Here is a 23156-nt window from a genome sequence, read left to right as displayed (position 1 = left end):
GTGTGTGTGTATGTGTANATATATATATACGTGTATATGGCTATAAAGAAAAATCTCAGCGATTCTTCCCAAGGGAAATATTCAAGCCCTTCCTGTTTTTTTTAACTACAATGAGATAAAAGTAGATGAACTAGCACCACAAAATTTTTAGAAATTAAAAAATAATTTTGTAAGTAATTTTTATGTTAAAAAGTAAATCCAAACAGAAAAAATAAATTATTAGAAAATAATAAAATTAAAATGTAAACTAAGTTTTCAGTTTTTTAAAAAAGGAAATAGCATAATGATACAGACCCAAAGAAAATAAAAGCAATCCATTAACATAAACATACACACTAATTAGATACAAAAATATGTTTGATAAGTCAGTTGACAAACTCTAACAAGTAGGACGATGGGGAAAAAAACATCTAGAAGAAAAGGAATATAAATAAAAGGGAAGTTACGTTTTCTGATTTGGTGATTAACAAGTCAAATCTAGCAGTTTAGTAAAATCAATACTGAGATTTATCATAGGACTTCCAAACTAGTTCAGAAGTAGAAATGTACCTTAATAAAGGTAATATACTTAATAGATGATGTAAAAGTATTTGGCAAAATTTTACAGGCTTTGGGTTTTTTTTTTTTTTTTTTTAAGTAGAGATAGAAGGAAACTTAAATTGGTACAGGATATTTATCAGAAACTGAACATTGTAAATAACTAGAAGTATTCTTACCAGAAGCAGGATTGAGAAATGATTTTTGATGTCACTACCATTGCTCTGAAGGTCTCAGGTAATAGGAGAAAAAACAAGCTAGTAATATTTGAAAGGAAGAGAAAAAGAACTGACATCATTTGAAATGATATGTTTGGTGACTAGAAAATCCAGCTGGTAGAATTAGTAAGGTGGAGATCTATAACTTATCAACATGCATAAATAAAAAGCTGTCGTAAATAGAATAAAAAGAAAATATAATGGAAAAAAGTGACTATCACAATATTGACAACAAATCAAAGAATACCAGGAATAAGAATCCAAGAGATGTTTATAGGATAAATCTTTCCTGAAGAACATAGAATAATGTAATAAGAGAAGAAACATATTTGGAAAAATAGTTGTCAATTTATTTCAAATTTATCTTTGTAAACTTAAATCATATCAGTGGAATTTTTAAAAATAACAGTTTTATTGTGATATAATTCTCACACCAACAGCTCACTCTTTTAAAGTACAATTCATTGGTTTTTAGTGTATTCAGAGTTGTGGGACCATCACCACTGTCTAATTTCAGAACATTTTCATCACCTCAAAAAGAAACCCCATACCCATTAGCAGTAATTCCCCATTGCCCTCCCTCCAGCCTCAGGTGACCTCTCATCTACTTTCAGTGGACTTTTCTACTGTGGCCTTTTCATATCAGTGAAATAACAGAATATGTAGCCTTTTGTGGCTGGCTTCTTTTACTTAGCATAATATTTTCAAGATTCATCCGTGTAACAAGTATCACTACTTCATTTCTCTTTATGGCTAACTCAAACTCCATTGTAGGGATCTACCCCAGTTCATTCATCAGTTGATGGACATTTCAGTTTCCACTTTTTGGTTATTATAAATAATGTTGCTGTAAACACTTGTATATTACAAGTTTTTGTGTGGACATGTTTACAGTTCTCTTGGGTATATACCTTGGAGAGAAAGAGTTGAGTCACAAGTTAACTCTGGTTTGCCTGTTTGAGGAAATGCCAGATTATTTTCTAAAGCAGCTGCACCATTTTATAAGCCCACCAGCAAATGTGAGGGTTCTTATTTTTCCACATTCTCATCAACAGTTGTTTTCTCTGTAAAAGATATATGCGTATTTTCAAAAATATTTGCACATATATACAATATGTATGTTTTCATAAATATTTTTATAAATATATATCTATATTTTCTTTGTAGAAATGTCGGTTCAGATCCTTTGCCCACTTTAAATGAGACTGTCTTTTATTAAAACATTTTTAATGTTTTTATTTATTTTTGAGAGACAGAGTGCGAGTGTGGAGGAGGGGCAGAGAGAGAGGGAGACTCAGAATCTGAAGCAGGGTCCAGGCTCTGAGCTGTGTGCGCAGAGCCTGACTCGGGGCTCAAACCGCGAGATCATGACCTGAGCAGAAGTCAGACGCTTAACCAACTGAGCCACCCAGGCACCCCAGAATATTTGTCTTTTTATTGTTGAGTTGTAAGAGGTCTTTATATATCCTGGATACTAAAACCCTTATAATACAATTTGCAAATATCTTTCCCATTTTGTGGTTTCTTTGATGGTGTTCTTTAAAGCAGAAAAGGTCTTAATTTTGACGTAGTCCAGCTTATTATTTTTTTTTTTATCGTTTGTCCCTTTGGTGTAACTGAAAGTTGAAGATTTATATATTCTAAGAGTTTATAGTCTTAGTGCTTACTGTTAAGTCTGTCATCCATTTTGATTTAACTTTTTTGTATATGGTGTGAGGGAGGGATCCAGCATCATTCTTCTGCATGCGGATATTCAGTTGTCCTAGCACCTTTGTTGAAAAGACTATTTCTCACATTTAATTGTCTCAGCATCCTTGTCAATGAGATTTAAAAATTATAGCACACTAAGTATATTTGAGTAACTAAAAGAATGTTAAAAATTAGTAACAACAAATGGGGCTTGTCCTTCAAACAGTAGCCTGTAGGAAACAAAATAGTTGGTACACCGTAGATGAAACTATTGGATCTGGAAAATAGAAAACAGAAAAATACGTGTATATGAGAATTTAGTTTATGATAACAGCATCCCAAAAACGGTAGAGAATGGAATAGGCATTACGTGATATTGGAATGATATGCTATTTACTTGGAAAAACAATTACCTCATACGCAGAATTAAGTTCTAGAAGGGAATAAATGAATGCCATTTTGTGGTAGTTTTCCATGAGACAGGAGCTGGGCACATAAGTCTGAAGTTTTCTTCAGATCATTCCACAACCACTATTGGATAAATACAAATTTAAGAAGAGATTTGAAAAGGTTTCATTATTACCACTGACAGAATTGTGGCATGACTCTCTTCAAATACTGCAGAAAATGGAAGAAGCAAACAACATTGCTTTTGGGGGAGAAAATGTAAAAGAATAAACCTAAAACATAGGAACAAGTAGGATTAAATGTAACCATTATAGCAGTGAAGTTCCCTTCTTAAAGGTTACAGTTTTAAGATGAGATTTATGGGAAGGAGAACAAACATTTATTAGTTGCTAAATTAAATAGTATACGAAATAAAGGTGCTAAGGTTTTCCAGCTCCTCCATGGTTACCCAGCACCTTAATAGAGCATTCAAATTTAGGTTTTCTGTTTAATACTGTGAAAGATTTGCTAAGTTGTATTTTTGGAGGAATTTGCCCAATTCCTCAAAGTTGAATTTCCAATTCTGAAATGTTATCCTACTTGCTGTAGTAGGAAGGCACTGGCACCCTTCATCTCCAGATGCCTCAGAAATCATAGCCCCGGTATCTTTGTTAGTTGTGTCTCTTGAACTGTATTGGAGCAATTTGGGGAGACTTCCTTACCAGCAAAAGATAAATCAATATACTGCATTCCTCTCTTGAAATATGATATACTTGCCTTTCTTTCATTTTCTAGGGTTCCCGGAACACTAGGGTCTTCTGTTTTTTTAGTTGTGTCTGAATCAGAGGTGTGTGCCCTGATTGCTCTCCCTTCAGCACTGTTGAAATAACTTCCTGGACCCAAGATGGAGCCGCTCCTGGGCCCTCCTCAGCAGACCGAGGTTTAGATAATGTTTGTGTCCCTGTAAATGCTCCCCTTGACCAGAAATGCAGTATGTTCAGTCAGCCAATCCCCAAATGCCAAGCCAACTCTGGGCCTTCTTACCCCAAACACAGGGTCTGTGTGGCTCCAGCCAGTCAGATATTTTTGTCTCTGTTCTTTATTCTGTAAAGGCATTTTGTCCTATTTTGCAGTTCTCTAGAAGGATACTGGCCACAATGAAGTGTTAAAGCTTGTGCATCTCATCTAAATTGTCTTTTTTAAATTAAGTTTTAACAGCAGTTAGAGAAATTGGTGAAGGGCCAGGCTAGGAGGGTTCAGGAGTTGCTTTGGATGTTTCCTCAATCTTAGTCCTTCTATCAAAGCGAAAGCAGCTCTGGTTGAAAAGATCCATATTGGTAGAAGCTACCACCCTGTGGGACTGGGGCTTTAACTGAACTATCCAGTACACCCAGGCACAACCCCCCCTCTAGCCCACCAGCAGGCCATGCACCCACCCATCCCCGCCTCCAGAGAGGATGTGCGGGTGCCAGCACCCTGACACTAAGGGACACAAGGGGGCCAAACAAGGGGACCAGTGGAGACCCTGCAGGTGGTACCCACCTCCTCTATTTTAGTTTGCTTTGCTCTTCTATTAGCCTCATAGGGGGAAACGTTAGGTCATTGATTTTTAGGCTTCTTTCATAAAAAGAAAGTATTTAAAACTATAAATTTTCTTTTTCTTTTGTTTTTTTATTTAAAAACTTTTTAAAGCTTTTGTTTATTACTGAGACACAAACAGAGCATGAATGGGGGAGGGGCAGTGAGAAAGGGAGACAGAATCCGAAATAGACTCCAGGCTCTGAGCTGTCAGCACAGAGCCTGATGTGGGGCTCAAACTCATGAACTGTAAGATCATGACCTGAGCCAAAGTCAGACCCTTAACTGACTGAGCCACCCAGGCGCCCCTCTTTTTTTTTTTTAAAGTTTATTTATTTTGAGAGAGTGTGAGTGATTGGGGAGGGGCGGGTGTGGAGGAGAGAATCCCAAGCAGGTTCCCCACTGTCAGAGCCAAGTTCATGAGTCAGAGGCTTAAGGGACTGAGCCACCCAGGTGCCCCTATAAATTTTCTTCTAAATGCTGCATTAGCTGCATCCCACAGATTTTGATATGACCTATCTTCATTGTCATTTAACTGACCTGAACAGTTTCTAATTTTCTTGTGATTTCTTCTTTGAACCCGGCTCTGGCTGCCCATTCCTTGCCCCTTTGGGCACCTGTGCCCCATCCCAGGATGACTTCATCTCAGCTAGTTAGGCCTTGAAACCAGTCCCAACTTCCTGCAATCCCGCCACCATGCGCTTGGCCTCAGAGGCACCTCACACTCCTGAAAAACGGAGGACCCGGTAGGTGAAAACACACACGCACACAGCACTCTCCAAAGCCCTTTGCAGTGGCCTCCTGCCGCCCTGCTTTGGCCGTCTGGCTAATCCTTTCCTCTCCCCTAGGTTGGGTACTTCGCCCTTTGCATTCTTTTCAGGATGCCCATTTTCTTCGCCGCGCCCACAGAGCTTTCCTGATTGGTCTCTTTGGCCCTCTTCCAGGGGTTGGCGAGAGCCCTGTGGGGAGAGGGACAGAAGAGAGAGAGTGGGAGGCTGACCTTGTTCGGGAAGTCTGGCGGACAGCTAATTAGACGCCTTAGGTCGCCCTGGAAGCCAACGGTGGCCTTACTCTCTCGTGCTTTTTCTCCGCCTAGTGGCCAGAAGCCGCCACTGCAGCCCCCGGGGCCGTGCCTTTCCTACAAATGTTGATTAGCCCGCTGAGTAAAGGAGATTTCGCCCCTCATTTTAACATGGAACCCAGCGCCAAGGAGATTTCTGCTGGTTTGGCAGTGGATGAGGGAGTCAGAAATCAGACTGTGGGGTATGTCAATTAGAATGAGAGAAAATAACAAAATTAAGTAAATTCCCATCTCAAAAAGGCCCTAAAAACATCAAAGTAAAACAAAGAAAGAAACAGTAAAAATAAAAGTAGATGTTAGTGACGTGTAAAATAGAAAGGCGGTAGAACTAACATATAAGTTAGAATCCTCATTTTTTAGAAAAAAATGAAAAAAAAACAATTAGACAACCACTAGTTAATATAATCAAGGCAAAATGAGGAGGGAGAAGAAAACAAAAAGACACTACTGAGAAATATCAAGCCAACTAGACCTTAGAAGCAGGGCTGGCTACCTGATTTGTGGGGCCCGCTGCAAAATGAAACTTCAGAAATCCTTGTTCAAGAAGCAGGAAAGATGTGCCCTGAAAAGTACAAAAATAGAAGAGGGTTTTTTTTCCTTTTTGTGTTTTTTTTTGGTGTTTTTTAATTTTCTATTTAATACCATTGTAACTAAAGCAAAATTTAAAATATTAGCATAAATTTTCCCTTTCATCTTTCTGTTGTGCAATGTCAGCTTCAAATGCAACAAATAGCATTCAACTCAGATGTAGGATCACCAAAATTAAGCAGGTTGGGTTTTGTAATTCACATACACACATGCATTTCATTCTCCTAGAACAGTAGGAAAGTGTTGCATAAAACGAACTCACTCTTTATTTCACTTCTTGACATGTGCACATTCTCCTTCCAGCTTTGTGATGAGTAAGGACCAAGAGGAAAAGCAACTATGTGTTGCACTATCTTTTCCTTTCTGTCTGTGTCGTAATTTTCAGCATCAGGAAATGCAAGTATGTAACTCTAGTGAAAAGAGCTAAAATATGGTTCCTTGATATCGTTTGTATTTCTTACAACGCCATTGCCTTCTTTCTGAGATGGAAGCTAGTTTCTCGTCCAAACAGAAAGTTCCACCTACTTTGGTTGTCACCACCTGTACTCATTCCATTGTAGATGCAACACACTTAACCTTTCTTACGTCTCACCTGAATTCCTACACACCGTGGGTCCACTGCAGTTCTGTTTATGGGACGTGGAGAACATCATGTGCAAATGAATGACAAGGAATGGCAGACATACTTCCTGTGTGTATATCCTCAGTCCATGCACATTCTCCATTGTCCCAATGGGTTGCACTGCCGTGAAACAAGTCCTGCTCGGACACAGTGCTTGTGCATAGCCCGATACACCTGATTCATCTGTCAGGTTACAGATTGATCCGTGCTGCCTACCTGGTGAGCAGAGCATGCAGCATGGCGATGGCCTAGTTCAAGGCGGCCCCAAGGGAGGGTCACCTACCCACTGAGCCAGCTGCACTGCAGGGCTGGGGACTGTGTGGCCACTGACAGGAGGGTGAGCCTGCAGCTTGTCCGGGGCTACCTGCAGTACTCTTCCATGTGTGAAGACCATGAACATCAGGCTGGGTGTGCTGGCTTCCCAATGGGTGGCTGTGCTGAAGTCTTTACATTATTTGGTTCTTTTTAATATGATGCGTACTGGAACTTTGTAGTGTAATGTTATTACACATCTTCCATTCACTGTCATATAAATCCATTGTATCATTTTATTTTTTTAACTTAAAAAACGTTTTTAAACGTTTATTTTTTGAGAGAGAGAGAAAGCATGGGGGAAGGGCAAAGGGGGTGGGGGACAGAGGATCCCAAGTGGCCTCCACACTGACAGCAGAGAGCCCGACACGGGGCTCAAACTCACAAACCATGAGATCATGACCTGAGCCAAAGTTGGACACTTAACTGACTGAGCCACTCAGGCGCCCCCATTGTATCATTTTACATTCTACCAACAATGTATGGAAAGTCTTCCAGTGTTTCTTGTTGTCAGGTGTTTGGTTTTGATTTTGTTCTTGCCATTCTTGTTAGTGTATAGAGATAGGTCACTGTAGTTTTCATTTTAAAATATGAATAAACAACAAAAATATCAAATATCATTTAGGTTCGCTTCTTCCCCCTACCAAAAAGAGTAGTAAAATCCTTTTTTGTTTGAGGAATTTGGAAACCAGACTTTCATGTATTTTGTTGCTGAAAAGATAAATCTGTGCAGGCTTTTTGGAGGGCACATATCTATTCAATAAATCTTTACTTCCTGTCTGTTTACTATGCCAGGCACTGTCCTAAGTAAAATGGGGAATAAGACTAAGTCTAATCTTCATGAGAAAAACAGATGAGAAAATAAACACAAGATCTTCTATATCATCATCGCCGCTAAATAGGATGCCACAAAGTAAAGATTGGAGGTCGGCAAACCTAGGGCAGGAGGGTCATAGTAGGCCCTTCATGGAGGTGAAATGTAAGCCGTTTGGATTCTTATCTAAAAGTAAAATGTGTTTACCTCTTGACCAAGAGATTCCACCTGTAGAAATCCAGATTACAGAAATACACACACTTACACACACACACGTGTGCAAGGGTTTCACAAGTGTTCTATCTCTTATCCCACTGTTGTGCATTCTAGTTCACAGCAGCCAGGGTCACTTTTGAAAACTCAAAATCCCATCATGTCACTTCCCTGCTTAGAACCCTTCAATGACTTGTACTTGAGGTAAAATTCAAACTCCTCATCTTGTAAAGCCCACCATAGTCTGGCCATTCCTTATTTCTAGCTTAATTTTGTTGCATACCCTTTTCCCCTCTCTCCTTAGCATCCAGCCACCCTAGTCTGTTTTCTGTTCGTCACATAAGCTAAGCCTTTGCACTTACTGCTCCCTCTGTCTGAAAGTTCTTGCCTACATGCTTCCTGGGGTTGGCACATTCTCAGCCTTCTGGTCTCAGCTCAGGACTCATCTCCTGAGAGTAGTCTTCTTGACCACGTGGTGGCTGGTGTTCCATCAGCTTGGTTAGACTGAGAACTGGATTTCTCAGCAACGCTTTCCCTGTATATCTCCAGTTAGAGTTGGCCAAAAGAAGCTTGCATGACATTTGGAAGGCAGAGGTCAAGCAATGGCCATTACTCTCTGAAGTTCATTATCATTATCATCAGATGAGGTGATGGACAGATAGATGCAGAGACGCCCAACTTGCGCTTGACTTCCCTACCCTTCCTGCACTTCTGGCATTTTTGGCATGGAATAATCTGGGAATTGCTGAAATGTTTTGAAAAAAAAAAAATTCTTTTTTTCTTTAAGCAAAACAGGCCTTCGTAGTGCAGCTGTGATCATCCATCCTTTGGGGAAAAAAACACCGGAGAAACATCAGTTTGTTGTCAGATGTTGAAATTTGCCAAGCCCTATAGAAGTCATTCAGTGCTTCCTAATGGCGCTGTTGATATGTTGGATGAAATAGTTCCACTGTGGGGGACCAGCCTAGGTATGGCAGAAGGGTTGGCATCCCTGGATCCTGGTCACCAAATGTCAGTAGCACTCTCCAATTGCTGTAAAAAACAAAAATGTCACACCCTCTCCCCATTTCCAAAACCTCCCAGGACTAGTACCCTCCGTAGTTATGAACGACGGAATCTTCATTTTTATCCCAGGTAAATGGAGGTCAGAGAAGGTAAAGAACTTGCCTGAGTCACAGAGAAGACATATACAAAATTATCAGAGAAGATTTATTGAAAACTTGCTACACAGAGCCCAGGGATCCTACTAGAAGCTGCCTGGGGTGGGGAGCGGGGAGAACACAAGAAATACAAACCATGGTGTCTAGCCTCACGAGAGGAAGAGAGTGCAAAGACTAATATTTATCAGGAACTTCTTGTATTCTTGCACTTTGAAAACCTTTTCTGTTATCTTTGCAACAGTTCTTTGAGGAAACCAAGGCTCACAGGGGTTAATGGTAGTCAGAATTTGAACTCGTTTTTTGTTTTTTGTTTTTTTTTTTTATGACTCCAAAGTCACTATTATCTTTTCAATGGAAAGATGGCCTTCTGGGTAACCTGGGACCATATGTACATAATTACTTGCTGAATTTTAATGGGTTGATCTAGAAGCAACTATCACTGGATTCTTGGTTTTCTTACCTACAGGGAGTCCTTATGCTGTGGTAGAAACTTTAAATATTAGAAAAGAAGGCAAAGAGTTCTGTTTTCACCGCTGTTCCTACCCTATGTGGGAAGAGAACTATGGACCTCTTTTGAGGAGACTACTTATTTCTGGAAGTTAAGATGGTGTGCCAGACATAAAGATGGATTACTCAGATTCCCCCTCCAAGAAAGTGCTCATGGCTGAGCTGTGAGGAGTGGGGTTAGCTGACAGCCTCCACCGTTAACTCATTTGGATTTGCCTCAGTTTTTTAGCTGAGGTACTGGTCTTCTTAGGGTGGCCCCAGCCAGTGACTGAGCATGACTGTGGTACGAGGTCCTATCCATTCTGCCTAACGCAGGATTCTTCTCACATGGCTTTAGAGCTTCCCACTGGGCTGACAGAGACCTTGTCAGCTCTGTGTCATCTTTTCCTAACCCTTCCGTAACCCTGCCGCTTCCCTGTTCCTTTCACAAATGTGACTCCCTGATAAGCCTTTTCTACCACTAAGTCTGTCTCAGCATCTGCTTTTTTGAGGACCCAGCAAACACAGATGGATTGTTGTTAGCTCCAGATAACCTTTCATTGGTGAAGGGAGTGGATATTTTAGAACTGAATTTGAGCTGGTACCAGCAGAATGGATGCTAGGGAGCAAGAAATACTTCCAACTCTGGCACATAAATTAAATAAATAACTTGTGTTTCTTCCTATTCTTCTTGGTGCTGGCAATGTCTTGATGTTATATAACATGGCTTGAATGTTCCCACTGGCTTTGTCAATGAGTGATTCGTTCAATTAATCAACAGTGTGACTGAAGACAAGGTCACCAAGTCCATTTCCAGCCAGCCAGTTAGCTTGAATCAAGTTGCCAGGCTATAAATGGACTGTTATCTATTCATATGTGGATTCCATAAGCCCCAGTCATTTTGGGGCTTGTAGGCCAATCATTTTTCAACCATCTGGCAGACTGTCACTCTTCCCTTGAGTCACTTATAAAATGTCCTATATTTGGTGTTGAGTGAGGAAGTCTTAATGCGGTTAGTGGCCAAGTTAACTTCTTAACTTGAAGCCATGAATGGAAAGGAATAGTTTTTGCTTTTTTGGTACGGAAGTATCTCCTAATTCCTTATGAGAAGAACAGTGTCTCCAAATCATCCATCCACCCATTCATCTTTCAAGTACTTACTAAAAAGGGTCATTACTTGCTGTTCACTTGATCAGGCTCTTGGCAGCTACACCCACAGAACGTATTTTTGAGGAATCTGAGCGCAGCTCCTTCGGTCACTAGTAACTACAAAGCAGACGTCTCTGAGGGTCTAAAGCACTACTGTTTCCTGTTCCACTGGTCTTTCACATCAGCAACATTAAGCTTTGACCTGTGCAGTGAAGACATAAGAGTAGGGGCTCTGGGGTCAGTCTTGGGATCCAATATGGGTTCTCCCACAGACTGGCTGTGTGACCTTTGTCGGTTTACTTAACCTCTCTAAGTCTTAGTTCATACCTCTGTAAAATAGGCTAAAACCTATCATGTCTCGGTATTACGAGGATTATATAAAAGACTGTTTGTAAAGCACTTACCTAATACAGAGTTCTGACTCTATTTCTGACATTAAAATGTTATGTTTACATATCAGGCCCTTGGACAGATGATCCTTGTACTGCTGCATCCTCATTATAACCGTTTGCCTTGGTAACAGTCCAATCCTTGAACTTTGAAAAGAGACTTTGAACAAGGACTTCTTTCTTTGATTACCAAATTGTTCCTAAGGTTGATGAAGTCTAAAAGCCTTGACTATAACAGTTGCCGATGCAGCTTGACTGTAGTATAGCAGTTTGGATCCGGATGTCGTGTTTAAAATGTGGCTGTATGATTGCATATTAGCTCTCTGGTCTTAAGAGTTGGGTAGCTATTTGGGGCCCAGGCAGTTCAGGCCTGGAATGACTGCCTACCCTTAACAAGGATGAGGACCATGCTCAGCCGTTCCCATAGAAGAGAAGGCACGAAGGTTGCTCCCAAGCACAGCGGCAGAGGCCATGGGGTGCACTTAGCCCATTCGTTGCTGTTGTGCTGAGAGCGGCCCAGCCGAAGTGCTGCTTGTCCACTAGCAGAGAGGAAGGAGTCCACTTCCGGGGGCCCATTGGCTAGCAGACCAAGTCCATTTTCACCCCTTTCCCCACAAAACCTTAACTTCCCAGAGACCCTGTCTTCCCCTCTTCACTGGACTGGGGGAGGGCTGAAGTCTGCTGAAACTTGTGTACCTTAGGTGAAGCTTTACTCATTTGGAGGGAAAAATTCTGACTCTGTACCTGGAATTAAGTGATCAGTCTTTTTTTTAACTTATTTTTAAAAATTTAGTTAGCGTAGCATATGGCGCAACAATGATTTCAGGAGTAGGTTCCTTAATGCCCCTTACCCATTTAGCCCATCCCCCTCCCACAGCCCTCTGTCTGTTCTCCATGTTTAGGAGTCTCTTATGTTTTGTCCCTCTCTGTGTTTTTATATTGTTTTTGCTCCCCTTATGTTCATCTGCTTTGTATTAAAGTCCTCATATGAATGAAGATATCTGATATTTGTCTTTCTCTAATTTTACTTAGCATAATACCCTCTAGTTCCATCCACGGTAGTTGCAAATGGCAAGATTTCATTCTTTTTGATTGCCGAGTAATACTCCATTGTATGATATACGATGTCTTCTTTTTCATTCTGAGTGATCAGTCTTTAATTGAATCAAATTAGGTTTTATTTTTCTCCTTTTATTCCTCATCTTCATTACTATTGGCTTCTCTGTTTATATATATATATGTATATATGTGTGTGTGTATATATGTATTTTATTTTTTTGCCAGTATTTTCTCCCAGTCTGTAGCTTGTCTTTCATTCTTTTATGACTTTTAAACAGAACTATTTAATTTATGATATTCAGTTTGCCAAATGGTTGTTTTAGGACTCATGTTTTTGGTGTTCCTCATTGTATCTAGGAAATATTTGCCTAATGTAGGGCCACAGAGGTTTTCTCCTCTGTTTTCTTTGAAAAGTTTTGTAGGGGTGCCTGGGTGGCTCAGTCAGTTAAGCGTCCAACTTCAGCTCAGGTCACAATCTCATGGTTCATGGGAGCCCTATGTCAGGTTCTGTGGTGATGGCTCAGAGCCTGGAGCCTGCTTCAGATTTTGTGTCTCCCTCTCTCTCTCTCTGCCCCTTCCCTGACTGTGCTCTCTCTCAAAAATAAACATTAAAAAAGTTTTGTAGCTTTAGATTTTCAATTTGTGTCTATGATCCATATTGATATTTGATAATTTTTGTATACATGAGGACTGAAATTCATCCATTGCATGGACAGCCAATTGTTCCAGCATCATTTGTTGAAAATATCACATCCTTTGTCAAAAATCAGTCATTCATATATGTGTTGAGCATGCTAATACAACACTGTATTATGATAGCTTCATTTTAAAAATCTTGAAATAGAATAATGTTACCTTCCAATTTGTTCATCAAAGCCATGCTCTTTTTTTAAATGTTCATTTTTTTTTTAATGTTTTTATTTCTAGGAGAGAGAGAGAGACCGTGTGTGCAGGGGAGGGTCAGAGAGAGAGGGAATCACAGACTGAAACAGGCTCCAGGCTCTGAGCTGGCAGTCAGCACAGAGCCCGATGCGGGGCTCGAACCCACGAACCGCGAGATCATGACCTAAGCGAAAGTCGGACGCTCAACCGACTAAGCCACCCAGGCGCCCCTAAATGTTCATTTATTTATTTTGAGGGAGAGAGAATCCCAAGTAGGCTCCACGAAGATAGCACAGAGCCAGAACTCACAAACTGTGAGATCATGACTGGAGTCAAAATCAAGCGTCAGATGCTTAACCAACTGAGCTGTCCAGGTGCCCCCAAATCCATGTTCTTAAGCCCTTTCTACGTGAGACCACCTCCCTTGTGTCACTCCTTTTCTGACCTACAGTGGTATGGACTTAATCCCACTCAGTTGGGTTATTTATGCTTGTAGTATCAAGTAAGTTTTCACTGATTATATGAAGCTTTTCCACAACTCCATTGATAGTTACTTGAAGCAAGGGATGATACTTTGTACTTCTCCATTTCTCTTATGGGGGCCTGTGGTATGGTGAGGTATACACAGTGATTAGACACTTGCCTATTCATTGTGGGGAAAGAAAAAAAAAACCATAGTGGTTGAGTTCAGAGAATAAGGAAAAGAGAAATATACTGAATAATAGAAACCATACTTCATTATTTTATTCAAACTTAAAATTGAGCAACTCTCTCTTAATGCTTTGTGGAAGGTATGATAATCTCTGGTGGACACAGTGTATTTGCTTCTGAAATTAGTAAAATTGAAGTGATGCACCCAATTCTGCACACCATGTGAACCATGGAACATAGATTCCCAAGTTTTATTCCATTCCTGCCTCACATAATTGGCTGATTCCAAGCCAGATCCAGTTAATTCTGGTTCCAAAAGGCAGCTATTTTTTCCACGTTTTTTAATGTTTTATTTCTGAGAGAGAGAGGGAGAGAGAGAGACAGCATGATCAGGGGAGGGTCAGAGAGAGAGGAAGACACAGAATCTGAAACAGGCTCCAGGCTCTGAGCTCCCTGTCAGCACAGGGCCCGACCCGGGGCTTGAACCCACAAACCGCGATATCATGACCTGAGCCGAAATCGGACGCTTAACCGACTGAGCCATCCAGGCACCCCTCCACTATTTTTCTTGTGTATGTGTTTTGAGAAATTTAAGGTCACTAAGTAGATCTAAGAGAGAGGAGATTGCCAAGTTTCAAAAGGGCAAGAACAGTCTTTGACCTCATCCCAGTAAATGACAGGCCACATCATGGAGTGGGAGCAGGGAACGTAGTGTCCCATGGACAAAAACCTGGCCCCAGAACAGATATAAAGGCAGAGGAGCTGAGGAGTGGAGCCATCATCAGGGAGAGGTGACTGTAGGGAAGTCAGTGCGACCCCCCGCCAAGATGAAGCTGCTGTTGCTGTGTCTGGGGCTGATTCTAGTTTGCGCCCACGAGGAGGAAAACGTTGTGAGAAGCAACATCGATCTTTCAAAGGTAGAGCCAGTAGAGTAGCTTCTGACCTTGTGGGGTGGTTTGGAGGATTCTGAAGTAACGTGGCCCTACCAGAGGGCAGGAGTTCTTGACGGATTAGACAAAAGGGGTGGTTTCAGACCTTCAACTAAGAGCAATTGTACCATGTTAAAAGATAACACTTGGGGACCTCTGTTCTCTCTTTAGGGACGGTAGAAAGAGCCCTAGATGTAGTGCCAGTTGACCTGAGTTCTAATTCCATCATCACATCGCCATTATGAGTCCTGGCCCACAGGCCAAGTTCAAGGAGGCAAGTATTCCTGTGGAGTCTCCTCTCCTCTTTTCTTACCCAGTCATTTTACTGATTTATTGCAGATTTCCGGAGCCTGGTATTCCATTCTCTTGGCCGCAGATGCCAAGGAAAAGATAGAAGAAGGTGGTAGCATGAGGGTTTTTATCGAATACATCAAAGCCCTGGACAACTCTTCTCTGTTCTTTAAGTTTCATATGAAGTAAGTGTGGTCTTTTTCAGTTGGGAAAGGAAACACGGGAGTCTGAATATGGTGTTGGAACTGTGTGTGCATGAGTGCATGCATACACACGTGTGCAGGTGTACACATACTTTCTGGGTTTGTATTCAAAATAGGAAGGAATCCATTATCTGACACTGATTCAGGACCTGAGGAGCCTGGGCCTTTTGTAGATTCAAAGAGAAGAATTCTGACAGAAACAAAATAGGAGTAGAGGAAGAAAGGGTTGGAGAGTGTCAGAACCATAAAGTGCTGGGACAGTACAGCATAGGTTTGGAGCACAAGAAACTTCATCAGTTTCCACCCCAGTTTTCCCTTGGGTAAAGAGGATAATTCTCAGGTTTGTTTTGGCAAGGACCATATGAGGTAATGCTTGAAGAACACTTATCTGAGAGGCTGGCATATGGTGAGCACTGAGCTAATTATCTAGACAGGGAGTTGTAGTAATAGTAGCAGTGGGAAGTAATGGCAGAGTGAGAGGAATAGAAGTAGTTGACTCCTTAAAGTAGCACATTAAGTAAAATAATGTAAATAAAAGCTCTTTAGAAACTGTACCCCAAAAATGTTCAACAGTGAAGTAAATCAGAAAACCAATTATAGGCAGGGTATGAGGGAGCTGGTGCATCAGTATCTCTTGGACCTCAGCTTATTCTGTTTTACAGAGAGAATGGAAAGTGTACGACACAATCTCTGGTTTCTCACAAAACAGAAAAGGATGGTGTATATAGTATTGAGTGTAAGTATATCAAATTTACTTCCAAGAATTTAATAAACCCCAATATCTTGAGGATCTTGACCCATCCTGAGCAATAGCTTATGTACATTTATATAATGAGAGGCCATCTAGTAGCTAAATCCTGACTCTGGAAAAATCTTGGGTAAAAAAAAGCCCATGTCTGGCACATGATACCATCAGGTAAAGAAGTTTGCTTGTATGTACCTCTAGCAGGAAAAGAAAATTGGCAAAGAAATCAGTGGTGGGATAGCTTCCCATTCCCCCCACCTACTGTCTGGTGCTCAATGCTACAGCACATTGCTCAGGGTATAGCATTGGGTATGTAATGCCAGTAGAGATTATAGAGAGGATAGACACACACGGTGGAGATGGTCAAGGGAGGTAGGTGAATCTCAGGGAGGATNATGCTACAGCACATTGCTCAGGGTATAGCATTGGGTATGTAATGCCAGTAGAGATTATAGAGAGGATAGACACACACAGTTGGTGGAGATGGTCAAGGGAGGTAGGTGAATCTCAGGGAGGAGGATAGAGCACAAGTTGCCTCTACGGCTGAATTTTTCTACTACTAAACTACCAGTACCCTTGGATGTTGCCTCATGAAGCCCAGGGAGATATAAATGAAGGCATTAGAGTAATATAGAGTGTCATATCTATCCTTCAGGATGTGCACTTGAATTTGTTTAGTGGTTGAAAATAAGTACAGGGTTCCCCTTGCTTCCCAGGATCTAACAAGCTCTGAGCTACCAATTTCTGAGAGGCTGGCACATGGTGGCACAAGTCTGAGCTGGCTTCTGTTTCTTCCACAGATGATGGATACAATTTATTTACCATAGATGAAACGGACTATGATAAGTATGTCATATTCCATCTTAGGAATTTTGACAAGACTCCATTCCAACTGATGGAGCTCTACGGTAGGGTATTTTCATGCTGACACTCATCTTGGGGTGGGGAGGGAGAAGAAGGGAAGCCTGGAGACAAAGCGGCCTTCCCAATTTTTACCCTGGAGTGTCTCTCCTCCTCTGAAGACAGATGCTCACCTTTGGTGATCTCTCAGGCTCAGTGGTGGGAAAATGATAAAATCTGTCATCCCACCAGAAGCATAGCCTAAAGATGTAAAACTCAAAATAGGTTCTAATCCATCCCCAAGACTTCCACCTAAGCACCCAATCAGTGCCATCCATTTTCCATCCATCTGGAGCCACTCCCTCATGAGCCTTAGTGACCAATACGTAAGACACAAAGGTTACTGTCACTCTTTCCACAGCCCGAGAACCAGATGTGAGTCCAAAACTCAAGGAAAAGTTTGTGAAATATTGCCAAGAACATGGGATTGTTAAAGAAAATGTAATTGACCTGACCAAAGTTGGTAAGTGAAGTTATTTTCTAGTTTTCTCTTCTTAAATTACCATGTTACTGAAGGGGGCGGTGGGGGGGAGAAGGCAATACCACCAGTTAGTCCCCTTTGTCTTAACCTGGAGAATCATTTAGTTTCTCTCTGGGAAATAAACTGAGGTCGGTGTTTGTATGTGTTCTGTCTCCACAGATCGCTGTTCCCAGGCCCGAGGGAGTGAAGTGGCCCAGGCCTCCAGGTTAGTGATCTCTGGTGGAAAGGGGGTGGCCCAGGGATCAGTGCCTACCAAAAGCATTAGGAGTTGGTGTTCAAAGATGACAATAAAAATAATTTGGTGAGGAGAGCTTGAGATGTGGAATTAGAGGAGCTAGGATCAGGACTCATTCCTGCCATGAGCTTTTGAAGAAAAGACCTAAGCAGTTACAAAGGGAACAGTGATGTCAACCCTACAGAGTTACCATGTGGACATGACGACATGCTAAAAATCATTAGGACTTAAAATTTGGAATGGAAAAGAGAAATAGGAAAGGAGTATGAAACTCACATCCATTTCTGGGTTTGTGGTCTGTCTTCCAAGCCCAGAAGGCATTTCACCCTCCAGTTTACAACAAACATTTCTTCCTTTGATCTCTACATCCTTTTCATCTGGGAATAGAGCTGTCTGAACTTCCAGTGGTCTTTTAATCTGGAAAATAGACCGAATTTTCTCATCAGTTTCCTACCTTAGATTTATTGTGGTGTTTCATTCAGGTAACGCAGCTTGCATAAAGTAACCATTTAAGAAAAGATAGCTGTGGCTTTGCCATTATCTCTCAACTTCTCTAAAATGATCCTTCATTGCTTCCTTTTTTTCATAGATTCAGTTTGGGGAAGATTGAGATCAGGAAAAAAAAGGGGGGGGCATTTATTCATTGCCCTCCCTCCCCTATTCTGACAAATAACAAATTAGAATACAGTTTGACATCTACTTCTTCACCATTTGTCTAACAAGTCCTTTTTGCTTCAGTTCAATCCAAGAAATGCTTAATAAGTTTGTGTTCTCTTTTTCACCTGCTTCTTTAGTGCTGAGTGAATGCTTCCTCACCTGGGCTCCAGGATCCTCCCTTCCTCCTCCCCACACCATCTAGTGACCAGTGCAGTGATGGGATTTCCATCATTATCACATATGAAAGCATTATCTCTGCATCTTCAGGATCTTCCTTAATCATCTAGGAAAAGTCATCAACCAACCAAGAATTAAAGATTTTCTCCAAATTTTCCACTGGTCTTTGCCATACCCAGGAGAACTGGACCATGAATAAGAACTTCCTCTACCCGATCAATAAATGATTAGCCTTGCAGTCCTGGGGTTTGTGTTTGTGTATATGGGAGAGTGGGGCTGAAGGCAAGCAAATGGGGGGACCTCCTTGGCTCTGCACCCGTAATCCTCCCTTAGCTTCTCCGAGTTTCTCCCTCCTCCACAGTCATTTTCTGTCCCCTTGAGTGCTGCTTGTCCTTTGATTTGCTTGTTTCTTGGTGACCTGATAAGACAACGTTCCTATAATTTGCCCCGTCCTAGAATTCTCTTTTTCAATGGAGTGCGGCTGAGGCTGGACATGTTTCAGGACACACCCCCCTATTTCAGCTTCTCTGTATCATCCATCCTATCGGATGGTCAGTGTCCTTCTGTACGCTTGGAAAAGCTCCTTCAGTCACCGCTCATACCTACTGTGGACATAATAAGTGAGATTCCATGGAGTGTGAGCAATACGTACCTTCAGCAATCTGTGCTTGGTACAGTCAGGGCGTCAAGGAGGCACAGTGCTATTAGCATCTTCTTTGGGAGCTTACAGGCTCTGGGGAAATTAAGGATCTCCTTCCACTTATAATCCTTTTCCAACAGTGTAAAATTTATACATGGGAGTTGGGGCTGAGCAAAACCTGGATGGGAGCGGTCATACAAAAAGGAGGACTCAGTCATTATGGACACAGGATTAATTAGGGAGGGCTGTATAGGCATGTGACACTCCCCACATCTTATTCTGCCTCCAGGTCAGAAGAATAAGTTAGGTTCAGACTTACTGCTCCAGACTTCAGCATTTGGTCTGGTTGGCTGAAATACGATACAGGGCTTTGTAGAAAGTCAACCTGTCATGCATGCTAAGATCCCTCATTTTGTTTTTTTAACTTGGAGAAGAGTTGACATACAATGCTATTATTAGTTTCAGGTGTACAACACAGTGATTCAACAAGTCTACCAACATGGAGTAGCCATCTCCCTGATGCCAGAACTCAAGAAAATCTATGACCCCTCATTTTTAAATGTTAGTACTTAAGGGATAGAAGAGCTGATACCTAGAAGACCATGGCCTAACCTACCCTTGAGAATGCTTAAGATGTTACTGACAATAATGGTCAATGCAGGGGGGGCCACAATGATGGTTGATGATGGGAGGTGGCTGGACAGTGCCACGTGTTAGCCAAGAGGGAGGCATAAAAAGACCCTCTGTTGTTCCCAGGTCAAGACGGCAGCTTGAGCTCATGCTGAAACCCACCCTCCCAACTCCAGACATTTTACTCAAATGAGTCAAGAAACGTTAAGAATACTGGAAGGCAAGGAAGATGTCTGTAGATCAGAAACAGCAGTCTTTCTGGGAAGGGAAGGGAAGGGAGAGGAATGATGTTAGCAGTCCTGCCAGGGAGAGCACCTGGGTCATCCATGCAGAGCTGGGATCAAGTGTCACAATGGCCAGTGGGGTCATAGAGAGAAGCTGACCACCTGTGGCCTGCAAAGGAGATAACACCACCCTTTTGAGAAGAAAAAAACAAAAAACAGCCCCTGCTGTTCTGGAATCAGCAGCTCCTACAGCTGGGCTTTAGTGTTAACACAAGCTGGCTGATGCTCACAGCTAGACCTAAACGTAAACAATCTCATAAAACATCCACCTCAGAGGTCACTCTGTGATCATAAAAACAAGGTCATTGTGCGATCCACAAACATGCCTGTCTCTCTGCTGAAGTGAGTGAATTCTATTTCTTTATTCTTATGCTCATCTCTGCTCCTTATAGATAAGATTAAGATAACCAATCAGACTTGCACCTGGGGAAGCATCCACTCTAGAGCTTTCCCCAGATCTTCTCCAAACCCTGTAGTAGGGTTCTTCCTAACACTCCTGCTGAGACACTCCTGGTTCCCCATGGGGAGCATTCTTTCTCGCTGCAGTCATGAACCCAGCTTGTTCAACTTTGGGTATGTTCCTGGTGGTCTTTGGTTGAAGAGTATTAACGTTTTTAAGACTAGAACCCGGGCCCACTCCGTGCACGTGCTGCCTGGAATTCTGGGAAGCACCAAGCTTAATCACCAATGCAGCGTCTTGTTTAATGCTGTGTATCCCGAAGGGGCTAGGACACAGGATCCACTGAAGGAGATTGGCCTGAGCCACTGAAAGGATAGAATTGCCATTTTCTCCAGTCAGCTGGAGGAGCCAGTTTAGTGAGAAAGGACAAAAATCAGTTTTAGACATCATTAGTTTAGCTTGCTTGCTATAAAAAAAAAAGGGGGTGGGTGGGGAGGACCCTACCTTAATCCAGTAATGGCTTAATGAAGATAGAATTAATTTCACTTTCCTATAAACAATCTGAGGCAAGCATTCCCAGTTGGCTAGCAGTTCTTTCCGTCTTGTTTCTCCAACCCAAGGACATTGTCCTCATCTGTGTGGTTAAGCTGAGTCGCAAGAAGGGAAGAGAATGTGGTGGAAACATGGTCTTATGCTCACTGTCCTCTGTGGTCCCTGGCTCTAGGAGGTTCTTCCTTGTCCATTTTCCCCCCCCAGCCACNCAGGCAAATTTCCAGATCTCAATTTCTTTTGGTGATGAAGATTCTTCAAAAACTTAGTAGGTTTCTATTGCACTCGGCTCTTGAGTTCTCGTGTACAGACAACCAGCTCCCACAAATCTTATTTGGGAATCTGGAAACTCTGGGATTTTCTAGATTGGCACTTAGGCCCTGCCCACCCCATCTTCTTTTCTAAATTTAAAGGTGGCTACTTTGAGACCATTTGCAACAACAGATTTGGGTGTGATGGGCCCTTTATCCCTTGTTTGCCAGCTGGCTTGCCACCTGTTTCAGCAAAGCGTTAGGTCCTACTGAGACTAGATTTCTGCTTCACAGCCACTACTGACAACTGCTTTGCTTTGAAGTAAAGCAGTGACCCTTGCTGAGGTTCTGCTTTCTAACAAGCTCCCAGAGATACCAAAGCTGTGCTACCTTGGGAGAAGGGGGACACAGGAGACGTGAAACTATTCATCTTACCTTCTTCATTACCTCTATTCTTGGATTATTTTGCTCCACCTGGGTACTGGAAACCTCCAACCTGTACCTCCCACTTCACATAAGGTATTCTCCCCCAGGAGTGGTTGCTAAAATAGGTGTTTCTGTTGGGGTATGAGATGAGGGCTCACACCGCCTGTTCCACCATCTTGCTGATGTCAACCCAGATTATTTCACTGAAAAGATACAGAAAGACATCGGGTTTTCACACCTGTTTTAAAACTTTCTGGAATATCAAATGGAATCAGGCATTATGTGAAAGTTATGGTGGAATCAGCCATCACTGAGAACTAGCTATTCCTTCTTGGTACACTTGGGTTAGGAACTGGAGGGCCAATTCCCCTGGGAATTTTCCACCATGATATTTAAATTGTTAGTTGTTTCTATTAGTTTCTTATCACCCTATCACCTCACTGCCCATCAATACATTCTTGGATCTGAAACTAAATTGAGCTGATTAAAGGGAAATAAATCCGCAAAGAGCACCACAGAATAATATTTCAAATGCAGGCAAGTGTGAATTAAGGTTACTCAGATCATATGTGCCATGTTTACTTCCAAGAGTTAAAAGTATCTGCAAGGAAACTCTGCCTGTGCAGCAAAACACAGTGAGGAAACTCTTCTTTGGCATTCAGCTGGACAGAAGTGGGTCCCAGATTTTGTTTTGCTGTAACAAATCACTACAAATTTAGTGGCTTCAAAACAGCACAAGTTTTGGAGGTCAGAAGACAGACCCAGGGCTCACAGGCCAAAACCAAGTGAGCCCCAAGTCTGTCAATTAATTCAGATCATCTTCTATATCCTTTTTTAGAGTTTTCAAATGTTTTCCTTAGTAATTTTTTTTTAAGATTTATTTTTGAGAAAGACTGAGCAGGGAAGGGCGAGGGAGACAGAGGATCCAAAGCAGGCTCTGTGCAGACAGCATAGAGCCCTATGTGGGGCTCAAACTCCCAAACTGTGAGATCATGACCTGAGCCAAAGTCAGATGCTTAACCAACTGAGCCACCCAGGCACACACCCCACTCCTTAGTAATTTTCTTGTGTGTTCTTGATTGTTGATTCCTATATACTTTCACTGTTTTGTTTTCTGGGATTTTTAACCATTAGTCATTGAGTTTTTGCTGATATAGAGAACTGTTGATTCTTCTAAGTTGATCTCTTTAGCAAACTTGATGACATTTTTAAATTAGTTAAAATCAGTTCTAATACTTTATGGATTCTGTTGGTTTTATAGATGTATGGTCATATTTGCAAGTACATGTTAACGTAGGTCTTCCAATCCTTACACGTCCTTTTCTCTTTTCTCCCTATAATGTTAGCCAGAACCTCAGGAATACTTTAAACATTGAAACCATACTTCCTATACCAGGGGTTGGCAAACCGTAGCCTATAGGCCAAATCCTTCCCTCTGCCTGTTTTTGGATAGCCCATGAGCCAAGAACATTTGCAATCCATGTGATATTAGGAACGCTTATTTTCATCCCCAATCAAGCAAAACGTTATTCCCTCCCCCAAC

At 41.8% G+C, this 23156-nt stretch overlaps 1 protein-coding gene and 1 long non-coding RNA gene across 7 annotated transcripts in view; one reads left to right on the top strand and one right to left on the bottom strand.

Moving 5' to 3' along the window:
* LOC144236248 (allergen Fel d 4-like) overlaps positions 1–23156 on the top strand; it is a 41886-nt gene that overhangs the window by 8558 nt on the left and 10172 nt on the right. For 3 of the 6 annotated variants that reach the window (XM_077769890.1, XM_077769891.1, XM_077769889.1), the window contains exons 2-7: positions 15084–15220; positions 15901–15974; positions 16784–16891; positions 17245–17346; positions 17524–17569; positions 21152–21204. In XM_077769890.1, the coding sequence (XP_077626016.1) occupies positions 15084–15220; positions 15901–15974; positions 16784–16891; positions 17245–17346; positions 17524–17569; positions 21152–21204 (520 nt within the window). Of the gene's footprint in view, positions 1–14469; positions 14733–15083; positions 15221–15900; positions 15975–16783; positions 16892–17244; positions 17347–17523; positions 17570–18393; positions 18672–21151; positions 21205–21481; positions 21707–23156 lie in introns of those variants that run through there. The other 3 variants (XM_077769893.1, XM_077769888.1, XM_077769892.1) reach the window with 3 other exon arrangements.
* LOC144236252 (uncharacterized) lies at positions 14033–19247 on the bottom strand. The gene is made up of 3 exons (XR_013336470.1): positions 19086–19247; positions 17876–18016; positions 14033–14170 (listed from the first exon to the last, which is right to left on the bottom strand). It is a non-coding gene; the product is annotated as an uncharacterized LOC144236252 (long non-coding RNA).

The sequence above is a fragment of the Crocuta crocuta genome, unplaced genomic scaffold (assembly GCF_008692635.1).
Source record: "Crocuta crocuta isolate KB4526 unplaced genomic scaffold, BGI_CrCroc_1.0 scaffold95, whole genome shotgun sequence".
NCBI lineage: Eukaryota > Metazoa > Chordata > Mammalia > Carnivora > Hyaenidae > Crocuta > Crocuta crocuta.
The sequence above is the reverse complement of the archived record's forward strand: the minus strand, read 5'-3'. Positions and strand labels throughout refer to the sequence as shown.